A 13807-nucleotide genomic window follows, 5' to 3' on the forward strand; every position below is an offset into this window, starting at 1 on the left:
TTGTACGTTGTTGAAATGTATGGGTGCAGGGTGCTCTACCAATTCAGCGTTAAACTTATGATTTTAACTTATTTATCTACTAATACAAGATTACAAGTTATTGTTTGTTTTTAAGATTTCTGGTTTGGGCTTGCTGAGTGTGTGGACTGGACTTGACCTTACTGAATGCTTTGAATGGAATGGACCGGAGCTTGGATGCTGAGTTAGACATTTGGGCCCTCCTGTTATCCATAGATTCCATACTCCCGAGTAGAGGTGTTAAAAAAAACCAGTCCAAACCGAACCGAACCGGTTTAGGTTTAAAATCGGTTTCACCCAAACCGACCCAAACCACCAGTTTCAGGACCGGTTCCCCTTAAGATCTACCAAACCGCTTTTAGTTAAACCGGTTTATAAACCGGACCGAACCGACGTGACCAGACCGCCCTATCTTGCTTCCAAACCGAACCGGTTTGAGTCAAACCGGTTTTGACAAGCCATTGACCAAACCGATTCGGTGTATAAACCGGTTCGGTTTGGGTTTAAAACCGGTTTTGTACACCTCTATTCCCGAGGGCTGAGATAACTCGTTTTAACCCGTTTTCTCTCTGAAGAACGCACAGGTCGTGAGAACGTGGCAAACCCAATTTGTTATCTGGAATCTCGATTGTACAAGAGTGAATGTGTGTGAATGTTTGAGTTTGACACTTCACATTTTCTCTCAATTCATTGATTATCTTCAGTTGTTGTAATCTAGATTTTGATTCAAGGTGTTGAATTGTCCAATCCAGTAGATTGTAGTGTTGGAGTTATTCAGATCATCTTGTTAATCATCTGATTGTTTATTGAAATACTTTCGTTCTTCAGCTAATTTGTATGCATGCTCATGCTTAATGAGATTTGAGTTCACTTTGGAATAATATGAACACAATCACTAGGATTATGAACTTATACATGTTAGTACCAGCAGTGTCATTAATTTCTTCATACTCAGCTCCAAGTTCTCCTTTATATATAACACACTTGGTTTTAATAACACAAACAGGTATCAGACTGGTTTCAAACAATCCAGTGCGCCTCTCTGCCTCACATATCATACTCGAGTATTCACTCTCATAACTAAATAAGCATCTCAAAACATTTCAGGCTTCAAAAGTTCTACCATCCCTACCCCCCAACTATGTTTCTTTTCTGGTTGCTCTTTAGAAACCTTCTTGATTATAGACCACCAAAGTTTTCAATTTGCATTTAATAACTAAGTCAGATTAATTAAATTTGTTATCCCATACTAACTCAAGTTCAATCCACAATCAATTTTCCGTAGAAAAACAGCGGCGCCTATTGGATAACATGAAGCATCAGCAGAGTTACTGAATTTACCATATCATATAAAATAGCATACCAACAAACTACATGGTAAATCTATCCACCACAAAACATAACAATTTCAGATTAAAAGAATAACCAAACCGACCTACCAAAAGCATACTTTCAATCCAAACGAACAAACAATGTATATTAAAGCAAATTACCCTTTCAAATAACAACTTCCAAAACCAGTACCACAAACTGCCAAGCTCCACCGTTACCTCATGCCTGTAAAAAATTAACAAATATTGCATATTTACTAACAATTTTAGCCGATATGCACACACGTTTCTGTTCCTTTTGTAATTATAAATAATGTCAAAACTTGTAGTACTTACCTTGTTTGCTATGTTGTTGGAAAGCCAGTCCAAACCTTCATAAAGTCCCTCTCCAGAAGTTGCACAAGTGCTCTGGATGTACCTGAGCAAAAGAATAAAGGAGTTTGTAAACCAGCCAATTGGATTATAACAATATAATAAAAAAAATAAAAAATATTAATAATAATAATGCTTATTGGATTGGATAAAAGCTCTTGATGTTTATTACCAGTGGCGCTGTCGGAGAGAGTGGAGGCCAAGCTTATCAGTGATTTCGGCAGCGTTCATTGCATTTGGAAGATCTTGTTTGTTAGCAAACACCAAGAGAACTGCATCTCTCAACTCATCCTGTCATCAAAAAATATGGCACCTTAGTAACCATGCAGCATCCTAATTGTAGCAATAGTACAAAATTCATGCAAAAATTGGCTCTGCATATCTTGTTCTCTACAATCCCACCAACCCATTAAATGACCCAACAGATTGATGCATTTTAAACAGATCAACACTTGCATTGATCAGAACCATCTGGGCCAGATCCATTTCAGAAACCAATATTAATATTGCCGAAATTTAATACGAAATTGAGATACTGGCATGTTAATTCCTACCATTCCACACAGAGAGACCCACTTTAAAAGTTTAAAAGAAACCTAGCGACATTTTTTTGTAAAATTCTTCATAAGAGGCAAAAAAAAGTTCTAAAAAATTTAAACTCACTTCATTCAACATCCTGTGCAATTCATCTCTCGCCTCAACAACTCTGTCCCTGTCATTGCTATCAACCACAAAGATAAGACCTTGGGTGTTCTGGAAATAGTGCCTCCATAATGGACGAATCTACATAAACAATAAATTATTGTCACATGTGCACTTAAAACAGTAATGATCACAAGAAATCTTAAGCATCCAAACAAATATTAAGTTTTTGTCACAAATAAGTAAGCAATCTACCTTGTCTTGACCCCCAACATCCCACACTGTGAAGCTTATGTTTTTGTACTCAACAGTCTCCACATTAAAACCTGCCAATAATAACCTCATCAGCTATTAAAGTTCTAACTTTGTGTTTATGTGATAACATAACTTGTAGGCGAGTTAACAACTACATATCAGTAACATAAGTAACAACTTATAGCCGATAAAGGTATAAATAAAAACAGAGACCATTACATGAAATGATTACCTATGGTAGGAATAGTGGTGACAATCTCGCCAAGCTTGAGCTTGTACAAAATGGTGGTCTTACCAGCCGCATCGAGACCCACCATCAATATACGCATCTCTTTCTTGGCAAAGAGCCGGCTGAAGAGCTTGGTGAAAGTTAGCCCCATCCTCTTGTTGGTTAGGATCCCTATAAAGAACAACACTTAATCAGAACTGCAAGATTAAAACAGATAACTGAAACCAACATTCAAGGTACATCTATTTCCAAAACAGATCTTAAAATACAACAGACGAAAGTTATCACGCGTTAGAACTATACACATATACTAATACAGATTAAATGAGCATCACCTAGATCAACATTATACTTAATTTCAAAGAAAAGCCTCTGGCCGAGATACGATATATTATTCAGAACTTCAGATCAAAATATAACAAATCAAAAGCTTCAACAAGGCAAACCTAATAAGCAAACGTCATCATGCACCAAATAATTCACAAAAACAATTAAATATGATTCAATAAAATGTGAAGATTTAGATTTTAGACAGAGACTTTTATTATTTAAACCTAACAAGGTCTGCCATCTAGAAACCTTCAAAATGAAATGAAATAAAATAAAACAGAGATACATACACTTTAGAAAACTAACTATTAATGGATCTGGTAGGCAATTAACATCAGTATAGAAGCTATCCAGATCGGAGAACAAATATGAAATGCATAAACCTAAATCATGAATTTGGCTAATAATCGTACAGATCCAAATGAAAACCATGAAGCGATGACCTAATTAATAGGAATGGGAAAGAAAACTTGAATCTGACTTACAAATGCTGAGATCTGATATGAGAAAAGAGATCTGGATCTGAATTGATTTACCTGAGAGAGAGAGAGAGAGAGGTTCTTCGAGAAGGATCGATGGATCTAATCGAAGAGAAAGTAGAGAGAGAATGAGGTATGAATGAATAAAGAGGGCGACAAAACCGATGGGGAGTATGTGGAGATTATATAGCCCACCCCCCGGGTATTGCTACCAACCATCAAACATCTTCACAACTCCTCTCCTCTCCTCTCCTCTCCTCTCTGTCTTTTATTAATTCTTTTTAGATTATTCAACCAGCTGATAAAACCCCCGTCGGTTAGGTTCATAACGATACACGATAATAAAATTAAAAAAAAAGAAAAAGTAAACTCAACAAACAAACAATTTTTATACTGATATAGAAAAGAAGCAAACAAATTAATAAATTCTTTAAACGCCCAAAAACAGCAAATTAATATATTAAAATAAAAAAAATAAAACTTGCATGTTGTGGCGGTAAACAGATGCGAATTCGGTTGGTAGCGACGGTACCAGCACTAAATCGTAAACGTAAACTAGCAAGCCCCAAAAAAGATAAGTTAGATTTTTTAAAAAATAATTAAAATAATCGACAATCATAAACATAAATTAGTAAGTCAAAAAATAATTTTATATATATATATATATAATTTAAAATGACTACACCACATCCCGTCATGTGGGCCAATCAAAGTGCTGTGGCACGAAACATGCCTTTTAAATTAAAGGAGGGAGTGAACAACTAGAGATAGGAGACAATGACCACTTGTAGACGGTATGACTCTTGAATAAGGGACGAGGATGGGTTGGTGTTAAGAGTTTGCACCCATGTTTTGCCAGTTTTGGTGATACACATGTTATTATTTTGATCATTGCATTTTTAAAATGCAAATTCGAAATAAACAGTCCCACATTTTATATATTGATTGATAATAAACCTAATTTCAAAATTCACTATTACTGGTCCAACCTTTCAACTATTTTTGTCTCAATGGACCTACATTAAAAAAAACACTTACGTCGTTAAGTTTTTTTTCCGAGTTTCAAACCGATGTTTTAGGGCTTTTGATGAGAACAAGGATACGAGTCGACTGACGTAAAACTTATCTTGAAATGATGATCCAAAAGACGAAACAGTGTTTCGATTTAGGTATTTGAATTTCCAATTAACAAAAATCAAGTCATTTGAATCACCATTTCGAGATAAGTTTTACATCAGTCGACTCATATATTCTTCCAATCAAAAACCGTAAAACATCAGTTTGAAACTTGAAAAATCTTAACAACGTTAAATGCTTTTTGACAGAGGTCCATTGAGACAAAATAGTTGAAAGGTCAAACCGCTGGTAGTGAATTTTAAAGTTGAAATTATTATCAGCCAATATACAAACAGTGGGATTATTTATTTCCAATTACAAATTTGGTACAATGTCATAGGATAACATTGATAATTTTATGATTTACCCATTTCAATTTGTGTCACTGATTTTCTAACACAATTAATATCAATATTGAAAATGAAAAGCTTAAGGACAAGAAATATTGGTGGTTCTTAATTCTTTGTTTCATTTTTATTGGCCAGCTTTCATCATACACAACACAACCTCTAGGCACCAAATTTGAATTTATCGAGAATTAGAATTAAGTAAAAAAAAAATAAAGAATATTCGTTTCCTTAATGTGCTAGTTTACTTTGGAAGAAAGATAAACACAAGACGAATTCCTGTCAACATTTTACAAACTAATTAAACCAATAATAATATACATAGATATTAATATTATTTACAAACTCTATACAGGTTTGTGTTTTGTCTCTCAAGAAGCCCTTTACAACCTGAATAAAAAGTGGCATTTAGCCAACTGAATATACGAATATAATAAGCTTTATTATAAAGTTAGATAAACCAATACAATAAATCAAACCTGTATATGATCAATGATCATCTCCAGTATTGTGCCCAACGGTGAATGGTCTCAACCATCTGCGGGAACAAAGCGCTCACGCTCTCGTTAATAAGATCCTGGAAGAAGTGTATACACTCTTCATCATCTAAATCCAACCGAAACTTCTCTTGAAGCTACAAAAGTCAACAAAGATTCAACAAAGATAAAGTTTAGTAAATGGTTAACGTAAAAACAACCCATTTAATAAATGGCTTTGACTTGTTAACATGTTTTAAGTTATATATAGCACACCTTCAAAATGCCTTTTTCAGGATCGGAAGCTATATCTGGAATGTTAGCGCCAGCCATCAAATGAAAGAGGTTTAATATTAGGTTACTTGACTTGCGAAGGATGTTATACGCCTCACAACAATAGGATTTGAACCTCGTGTAATATTGGCTGCATGCGTGATGTGGAAATGCAAATTGTTATTCACATTTTAATGCGAGCATTATTATTACTATTATTATTATTATTATTGTTATTATTATTATTATTACAATATTATTATTATACCTTTCTGCTCCACCCATAGCCTCCACCATTTCTTTGCAAAGCTTCATAGGTGGTGGAAAAGGCTTCGGATCACGACCCAAAATAAAACCAAAATCAACATGAAAAAGACGGCCATCGTCCCTAAGTAGAAGATTGTCAAGGTGCCTACAAATATATAATAATAAGAGAAGTGCTGTGTGGCAAAGGTAATAAATTATATACAAGCAAGTCACCTGTCTCCAATGCCGAGTATGTATGTGATCACCGAGTAGCCCGCACAGCTTTTAATGAACGTTTCAAGACACATGGCTGTAATCCCAAATGGGCCCTCTTCATCAGGATGAAATTTTTGCAAGTAGCTTGTGATACTTCTATGCTCTGAAAGAATCTGTACACAAATACATTAATATAACTCTACAATTTACAACACCTGTCACAGGTAAAGACCAAAATGGTAATTATACACACCTGAGCTAAAGTCTTGGATGGTATGAATTCCATCATGCCCTCATCATGTCCGGTTGCTAACACACGGTATGGTGTTAAATGTAGATCAAGATTTTCCAGTTTAAGCAAACGGTCCATAAGTGATACCATTTGGACAACCTACAAAGATGATCATACATATTTGGGCCCACAAAACCGAAAAGAGAAGAGATCAACTTATAATATATACCAACTGATCTTGTCGAAGATCATCTCCTTTCTTGAAAATAATCTTTAAACATCCACCGTCGGATGTTCTAAACGCGAGGCGTAAAGGATGCAGTGCACTTTTAAAGATTGATGAATCTGATGGAATAATACCCGTGATAAGAACCGTAGGCGCCAAAGGCGATCGTATAGGCTACAAAACAAGGTCAAGAATTCAGTGACACGTGTCACGCATGATACGCTAAATGTTTAGAAACTTCTAGAATATATAATATTACCTCCTCAAAGTAAGTAAGTTCACTAAGAAGCCCAGAAAGCAGACGTCTAAGCTTTTCAATCTTTTTTTGAGTTCCGCCTCTTACGTTTCTCACATCTCTCATTATAGAACAAAGCTGAGCTGTCAGTTCCGTCTGGCGGACCAGACTCTGCCATAATTTATAAACATCACCACCATCAACAGCTCCCATTCCCAACTGTGAAGTCAAAAGCAAAAACAATCATAATTTGCTCATTTTATATTGATTTTTTTAAATCATATTTTCTTACCTTCATCATATTTTCTTCCAGCATTTCATAGGTGGAATAGAAACGTTTTGCATAAGCGGGATCACGAAGTTCAACAGCAACATACCATCTAAGGAAGCTAGCAAACTCGATGTTGGATAATGCTGCAAAGAATCAAAAGAAAAATATCAGATTTCAGAAACAAGTAAGAGATTAAGTTAAAATTTATATTTATAAATGTGACAGGTGGCTTACAACGTTGCACGAGAAATTGAGAAAGACGGGATTTATCAGAGCGCTCAAACCGCAAAGCTTGAACCAGCTGAAGTAAATAACATTGAAGTTCTTCATCGTCAGCTCGTTCAAGCACACGGACAGCATGTGCACGAACCTGTTGATATAAGTAAAATTTAGATCACAACTGGTGTAAATTGAACTTTGTAACAACTAACAGCATACCTCTTCACTCTCAAAAACAGGATATAAAAGCTCTAATGCATCGCATACATCAATCATTTCCCACCTACCCATCAGTTCAATTGCCTGCTTTGCTTCCTGAAATACATAATGATATATGTATAGATCAGTACATCTCTATTGTGTGTGTGTTGCGTGGGGTTGTTTTATCATTTTTGTACCTGAACATCACTCCACTCAACACAACGCAGAAACTTCGTTAAAGCCCGTTTCTCGGACATTAACGAGAACCGAAATTTCCACAATAACTGTCTTTCATCTCCGCTTAAGGTTCGTGTCGGTGGGTACTTTAATATTCTTTGTATTGACCTGATAACCAATATACAAAGGTATTTAACTATTTATACATACATCTATGAAACTGAATAACAAGATTTTGTACACAACTTACTTTCTTTCAGTAGAGCTGGGCTTAAGATCTCTATCAATAATACCACGATTCAAACTCCTTGCAAGCTTCAATTGCTTGTGCTCGGAAGGGTTAATTTTCCCCACTTCCGGATCCCACACAGTAACCAGTTCATTAGTTGAAGTTATAGAAGCCGGTATTAATAAATTTGGCCCCGATTCCTATTATATCAAAACACAAAAGTCAGAACCAACCAACCAATTTGTGTATCAGATTATTAAAAAATAATAATAAAATAGTAATAATAACAAAAATAATAATAATATCAATAATTATATAGCACCTGCAGAACAACTCGATGTTCAAAACTGCAGAAATCAATAAGCAGATACAAATGACTTCCGTTTTTACTGCTTTCACGATCCTTGATTTTTTCCATAGCTTTAAAAGCGAGTCGGTCCAACCAATCAACTCGTTGGATTAGCCCTCGTTCATACTTATTCACAAGCTTCTCCAAACGCTCCAATTCCCCGCGTTCCTCTTTAGGAACCTACACACATTAATATTCAATAACGTGTAATAAGTAACATTCGATACTATAGATTTAGAAATATAATGTGTGTACAAAATAACCTTTCCAGGAGTAGTAGAGTGAATTGATCCATCCGCTTCTTTCCCTTGCCAAAGCCTAAGTTTGTGCTTCCCTGTTTGGAGTTGTTTCTTCACATTAAAAAGATGGATAGTGGCCCCACCAACTAAACCTTCATCTTTCCCACATGAAACATCCCAAACCTACAGTAAACAACAACTAATTTCAGAATATCTTGGTTTTACCAAATGAAAAATCTTGATTAATAATAACTTACTGTCACTGCAAGTTGAGTGTTGGCGGTTAAGTCTCGGTATTTGGTACTCAATGTAATTAGTTCACTCCAGCAAAATGGCGGACCAGAAGATTCTAGCCTGAACATAGTTTATTACTAACTTATTATTATAAACTTTACTAAAATGATAGAAGGAAGGAGGAGAAGAGGTAGACCCAAATTGACTTGGGAGGAGCGGATTAGGCAGGATTTGCTAGAGTTACACCTCTCTGAGGACATGGTCCATGATAGGTGTTCATGGAGACGTAGAATTAAGGTTAAGGACTTTAGAGAAGGTCTTTTTTGTATCTTAGTTTTAGCATATGGGCTTAGACTCTTCTACTTTTTAGGCAGATTTGGCTTATATTTGTTCTTGCGTTGGTATGTCTATTGGGATTCTATGATTTCATATGTGTTGGTATTTGATTGTGCCACTTTATCACATAAGTTTTGTTATCGGTACTTGCGTGTTTATATGTTGCATGCTTTGGAGCCGAGGGTCTTTGATACGAACCCGTTCGAATTCAAGGGAGCTGAAGGGTCCAGGGAAGATGAAGAGCTAAAGGAAGCCGAAGGGTCTAAGTAACCGCTTCAATTATTACTACCATTCGGGTTATATATATGTTCTTGTCGTAGTTTATAAGATATCCATGTTTTATATATAAAAAAGACAGAATTACAAATTTTGTCCTTTAAAATAAGACGAATTACGGTTCGTGTCCTTTTCTAAGTTTCCTTGCAGGCGGTGTACTTTAAACTTTTTTTTCCTACAAGTTTTGTCCTTTACGCTAACTGGGTTAGAAAAAGTCAGTTAAATGCCCTCACGTGAGACGCATGTGAGGGCATTTTTGTCTTTTCGTCTACCCTGCAAATTTATAACTCCTTCCCCTCATTTCTCTCTTCTTTCTCTCTCTACGCCACCACCATCACCACACCACCACCATCACCACACCATCACCATACCACAACCACTCCGACCACCATACCATGACCCACTCCGGCCACCATACCCTGACCCATTTCTAAACCTTAACAACAGAAACAAAACTAAATCAAATACCCCCTACCTATATGCTAATTCTTGAAATTAACTTAGGGCTTTGATAATTTAGATGGTTATGAAGAATACCCAGAAACAATCTGAGACAACGTGCTGGTGGGTGGCTGGAGGGGGTTATGATGCGGCGATTAGGGTTACGGATTTGGGTGGGTTACGGCCGGTTACGCTAGGGTTCAGTTGTTGCTTGCTTAAAATTGGGGAAATCGGAGGTGATGGTTCAGGTGACCATCAGGTGGTGGCGGTGGTGATGGTCGGAGCTGGAGCGGTGGTGGCGGAGCTGTGGTGGTGGCGAATAAGCAGTGACGGAGATGGAGCGGTGGTGGCGGAGCTGTGGTGGTGGCCGGAGTGGTTGGTGGCGGCGGTGAAGATGGATCTGGAAGATGGATCTGGGTTTGTGTCTTCTCCGGCGAGTTTGACCGGAATCTGGGTTTATGGTTGCAGGTTGGCCGGGATAAACGGTGGTCGGATCTAATGGTGGTCACAGAGATGGTGACACTTGTTGGTGGGGATAAGCGGTGGTGATGTTGGGTGTTGCAGCCTTGCAGGTGGTGGCGGTGGTGATGGTGGCCGGGAGAGTGGTGGAAGAATGAAAGAGTTTGGAGGTGGAATGGAGATGAAGATGGAGATGAGTTGGAGAGAGAGAGAGAGAGAGTTTATTTTAAAATATGAAGAAAGGAGGAAGAAGAAGTTGCAGGGTAGACGAAAAGACAAAAATGCCCTCACATGCGTCTCACGTGAGGGCATTTAACTGACCCAGTTAGCGTAAAGGACAAAACTTGTAGGAAAAAAAAGTTTAAAGTACACCGCCTGCAAGGAAACTTAGAAAAGGACACGAACCGTAATTCGTCTTATTTTAAAGGACAAAATTTGTAATTCTGTCTATAAAAAATGTTGGGGTTTGTTATCCTTGTATTTGGAGAATTGCCATCTCGAATCGGCTAACCGGAGACTAACCCATCTCGAATCGGGTCAACTATCCTTTTATTTATTGTTTAAGTTTAGGGGTTCTATCATTTGGTTCCATTGCCGGGAAATTCGAATGGTGCTTACAACCAGGAATTCGGCTATCGCTACCCAATTATCAGCCATTGCATCATGATTAGACTCCATCCTAGCAAATCTGAAGGATGATATTGCAGCAATCAAGACTCAGATGATCGGTGATGGCAGTTACCATGAGGATCGGAAGAACACAGTGGCGGAGGACAGTTTAATGGCCGACAAAAAAGGTGAAATGGTCGGCTCTGATAACTAGAAGGGTGATGATCAGATTCTGGAAATTAGATCCCATAAACTTGATTCACCTGCCAAACCTCAGTCGTCACAATATACACTCTCAAAATCCATTCACGCAAATCTAATTCTAGAGACGCGCGATTCCTAACATGTGAACTGTTGGAATTAGGGGGAGAGGAAGGAAATACCGAACCACTTGTGATTGAAGGGAACACACATGATAAGAAGGAAATGGTTGAAATTAAGCATGCCATCAAACGGTCATTTAGATGGGGTCCAAATCAGTTAGAAAACAAAAGGTGCGGTCCAGATGCAAAAGACAAGAAAATTGCAAGGCCTTCACAATCCGCTTTAGCTTATGGATGGGTCTATGATGCAAGTCAGCCTACAATGGAGCAGTCCATTATTCATCAGGTTTTTCATGTAGCCATCTTGAAACACGCATTGGTTCGAGTCCCAGCAACATCTATAAGTTCCTCCCCACCGGTTATCATAGATTGGGAAACCGATTTTCAACTTCATTCAGCTCAAAATAGTCGCGGGGTCTAGGACGCCAGGAAACCTACAACTGAATGGCTAATCGCTTGGCTATCAAATCCAAACGGGAGTGACATTAATATGCCGCATTCTATGAAGCGGGTCTATGAAACGTGTGTGGCTACAATTGAATGGATGATCGCTTGGCACAACTATTATCAAATTTTCGACTTGAGGGCAAGTCGATTTTCCGGGCCGGAAGTATTGATACGAACCCGTTCGAATTCAAGGGAGCTGAAGGGTCCAGGGAAGATGAAGAGCTAAAGGAAGCCGAAGGATCTAAGTAACCGCTTCAATTATTACTACCATTCGGGTTATATATATGTTCTTGTCGTAGTTTATAAGATATCCATGTTTTATATATAAAAAATATTGGGGTTTGTTATCCTTGTATTTGGAGAATTGCCATCTCGAATCGGCTAACCGGAGACTAACCCATCTCAAATCGGGTCAACTATCCTTTTATTTATTGTTTAAGTTTAGGGGTTTTATCAGTCTTTTTGGAAGCAGCCTCTCTATCCTCATGGATAGAGATAAGATCTGCCTACATCACACCCTCCCCAGACCCTACCAATAGCTTTTGCTATTTGTGGGATTTACTGGGTACGTTTGTTGTTGTTTGTTTTACTAAAATGATAACTCCATTAAAGTTCAGGAGTTAAAACGTAAATTGGTTAAATAAAAAGAAGGGGTAGAAGTGTAAACTGTTTAAAGAAAAAGAATTATTAAAGTACGTGTGACAGCTCTCATAAAGTTCAGGGGTAAAAACGTAAATTCATTAATAAAGTTGGACTACTAAGACCAAACGTAGTGCGCGTTGTGATGGTGGGAAAACTCCCCAAAACGCCGGGGAACACCGCCCCAGGGCGTTTTGGGGCGTTCTGGCTTTAAAAAGTCTGTGAGCGTTTTGTACACAACGCTTGAAGGAGAAGAAGGTGGGGCCAAGGAAGTTTAAAGCCAATGGAGAAGAAGGAGGGGGCGCTTTCCCCCTCCACCACTTCACATGGTCTAAGGGCATGCCACGTGAAGCTATCATGAATTACAACTATTCACGTTTGAGAATGTAAAACGTGAATAGTTGTAATTCAAGAGAGGCCCACATGGCGTTTCCTTATTAGATGAACTTTTTTTAACCAATTCACGTTTCTACCCCTGAACTTTAAGAAAGTTATCGCATGGCTGCAAATATTTAATAACTGTTTTCGTATAAACGATTTACACCTGTATCCCTTTTTTTAGTATTATTTAACTAATGTACCAGTTTACCCCTGAACTTTAATTTAATCATCATAAGACCCTGAACTCTAATAATTCTTTTTCTTTAAGCGATTTATGTTTCTACCTCTGAACTTTAATAGAGTTATCAGCTTAGTAAAGTTTTATTAATGCATTTAATTCTTTTTTTTTATTTATTTAACTTGTTATAACTAAAGCTAATCTCCCAGTCTATAATATATTAGTTAACAAATTCATCAATACTAGTTAACCAAGTGCAAAACATATAAAAACACTGAAACCAAAAGATAGAAATAGAGAAAACCTAGTTCTCATAGGTAGCCCAAAGAGAGCAGCATCAATGTACAAAGCACACTCCACATAGAGCTCAGGTTTTTTATCCTCAACACCACGATCTATATCTGCTGCTTCATAATAATATTCAAATACCCAATTAAACCATGCCATAAATTAGGGTTTCATTAAAGAAACTAAAATACTTACCTGGAGTGGAGGTATTGTTATTATTATTAGTGGAAGGTAAATGGCCTTCTAGCTTTTCGATTCTGAAAGTGACCGGAAGATTGATGTCGCAGGATAAGAAGAATCGGAACTCGTTACCGGTCATTATGGGTTATGGAATTGGAAGATAGATAATTATTAATTAGGGGCTTTGTGTTTAATGGAATTGAATTGAATATGTGAGGTGTGATGATGAATTTGGTGTTTGATTGTGCTTGCCTAATCCAAGTGATGAAAGAGATCATGTATGTAGATTAAAATCAATCTCGGATACT

The 13807-nt window shown here is 37.3% G+C and overlaps 2 protein-coding genes across 2 annotated transcripts; both read right to left on the reverse strand.

The window, feature by feature from the left end:
• Positions 1 to 1346: 1346 nt before the first annotated feature.
• On the reverse strand, positions 1347 to 3044 carry LOC143614118 (ADP-ribosylation factor 2). The gene is made up of 6 exons (XM_077087642.1): positions 2851 to 3044; positions 2619 to 2689; positions 2385 to 2504; positions 1894 to 2012; positions 1686 to 1767; positions 1347 to 1575 (listed from the first exon to the last, which is right to left on the reverse strand). The coding sequence occupies exons 1-6, from the start codon at positions 2996 to 2998 to the stop codon at positions 1570 to 1572; spliced, it is 546 nt and encodes a 181-aa protein (XP_076943757.1). The 5' UTR covers positions 2999 to 3044; the 3' UTR covers positions 1347 to 1569.
• Positions 3045 to 5402: 2358 nt separating this feature from the next.
• On the reverse strand, positions 5403 to 13664 carry LOC143614116 (phosphatidylinositol 3-kinase, root isoform-like). Its single transcript, XM_077087640.1, has 18 exons — positions 13515 to 13664; positions 13336 to 13438; positions 8966 to 9062; positions 8733 to 8891; positions 8443 to 8649; positions 8142 to 8320; positions 7912 to 8059; positions 7733 to 7828; positions 7529 to 7664; positions 7316 to 7437; positions 7048 to 7242; positions 6792 to 6962; positions 6584 to 6721; positions 6349 to 6503; positions 6137 to 6280; positions 5872 to 6019; positions 5599 to 5753; positions 5403 to 5509 (listed from the first exon to the last, which is right to left on the reverse strand). Exons 1-17 carry the CDS (start codon positions 13636 to 13638, stop codon positions 5616 to 5618), a joined length of 2460 nt encoding a protein of 819 aa, XP_076943755.1. The 5' UTR covers positions 13639 to 13664; the 3' UTR covers positions 5403 to 5509; positions 5599 to 5615.
• Positions 13665 to 13807: the final 143 nt, after the last annotated feature.

The sequence above is a fragment of the Bidens hawaiensis genome, unplaced genomic scaffold, assembly GCF_021521415.1.
Source record: "Bidens hawaiensis isolate Kalapana, Puna unplaced genomic scaffold, B.hawaiensis_p1.1 tig00039051_1, whole genome shotgun sequence".
Lineage (NCBI taxonomy): Eukaryota > Viridiplantae > Streptophyta > Magnoliopsida > Asterales > Asteraceae > Bidens > Bidens hawaiensis.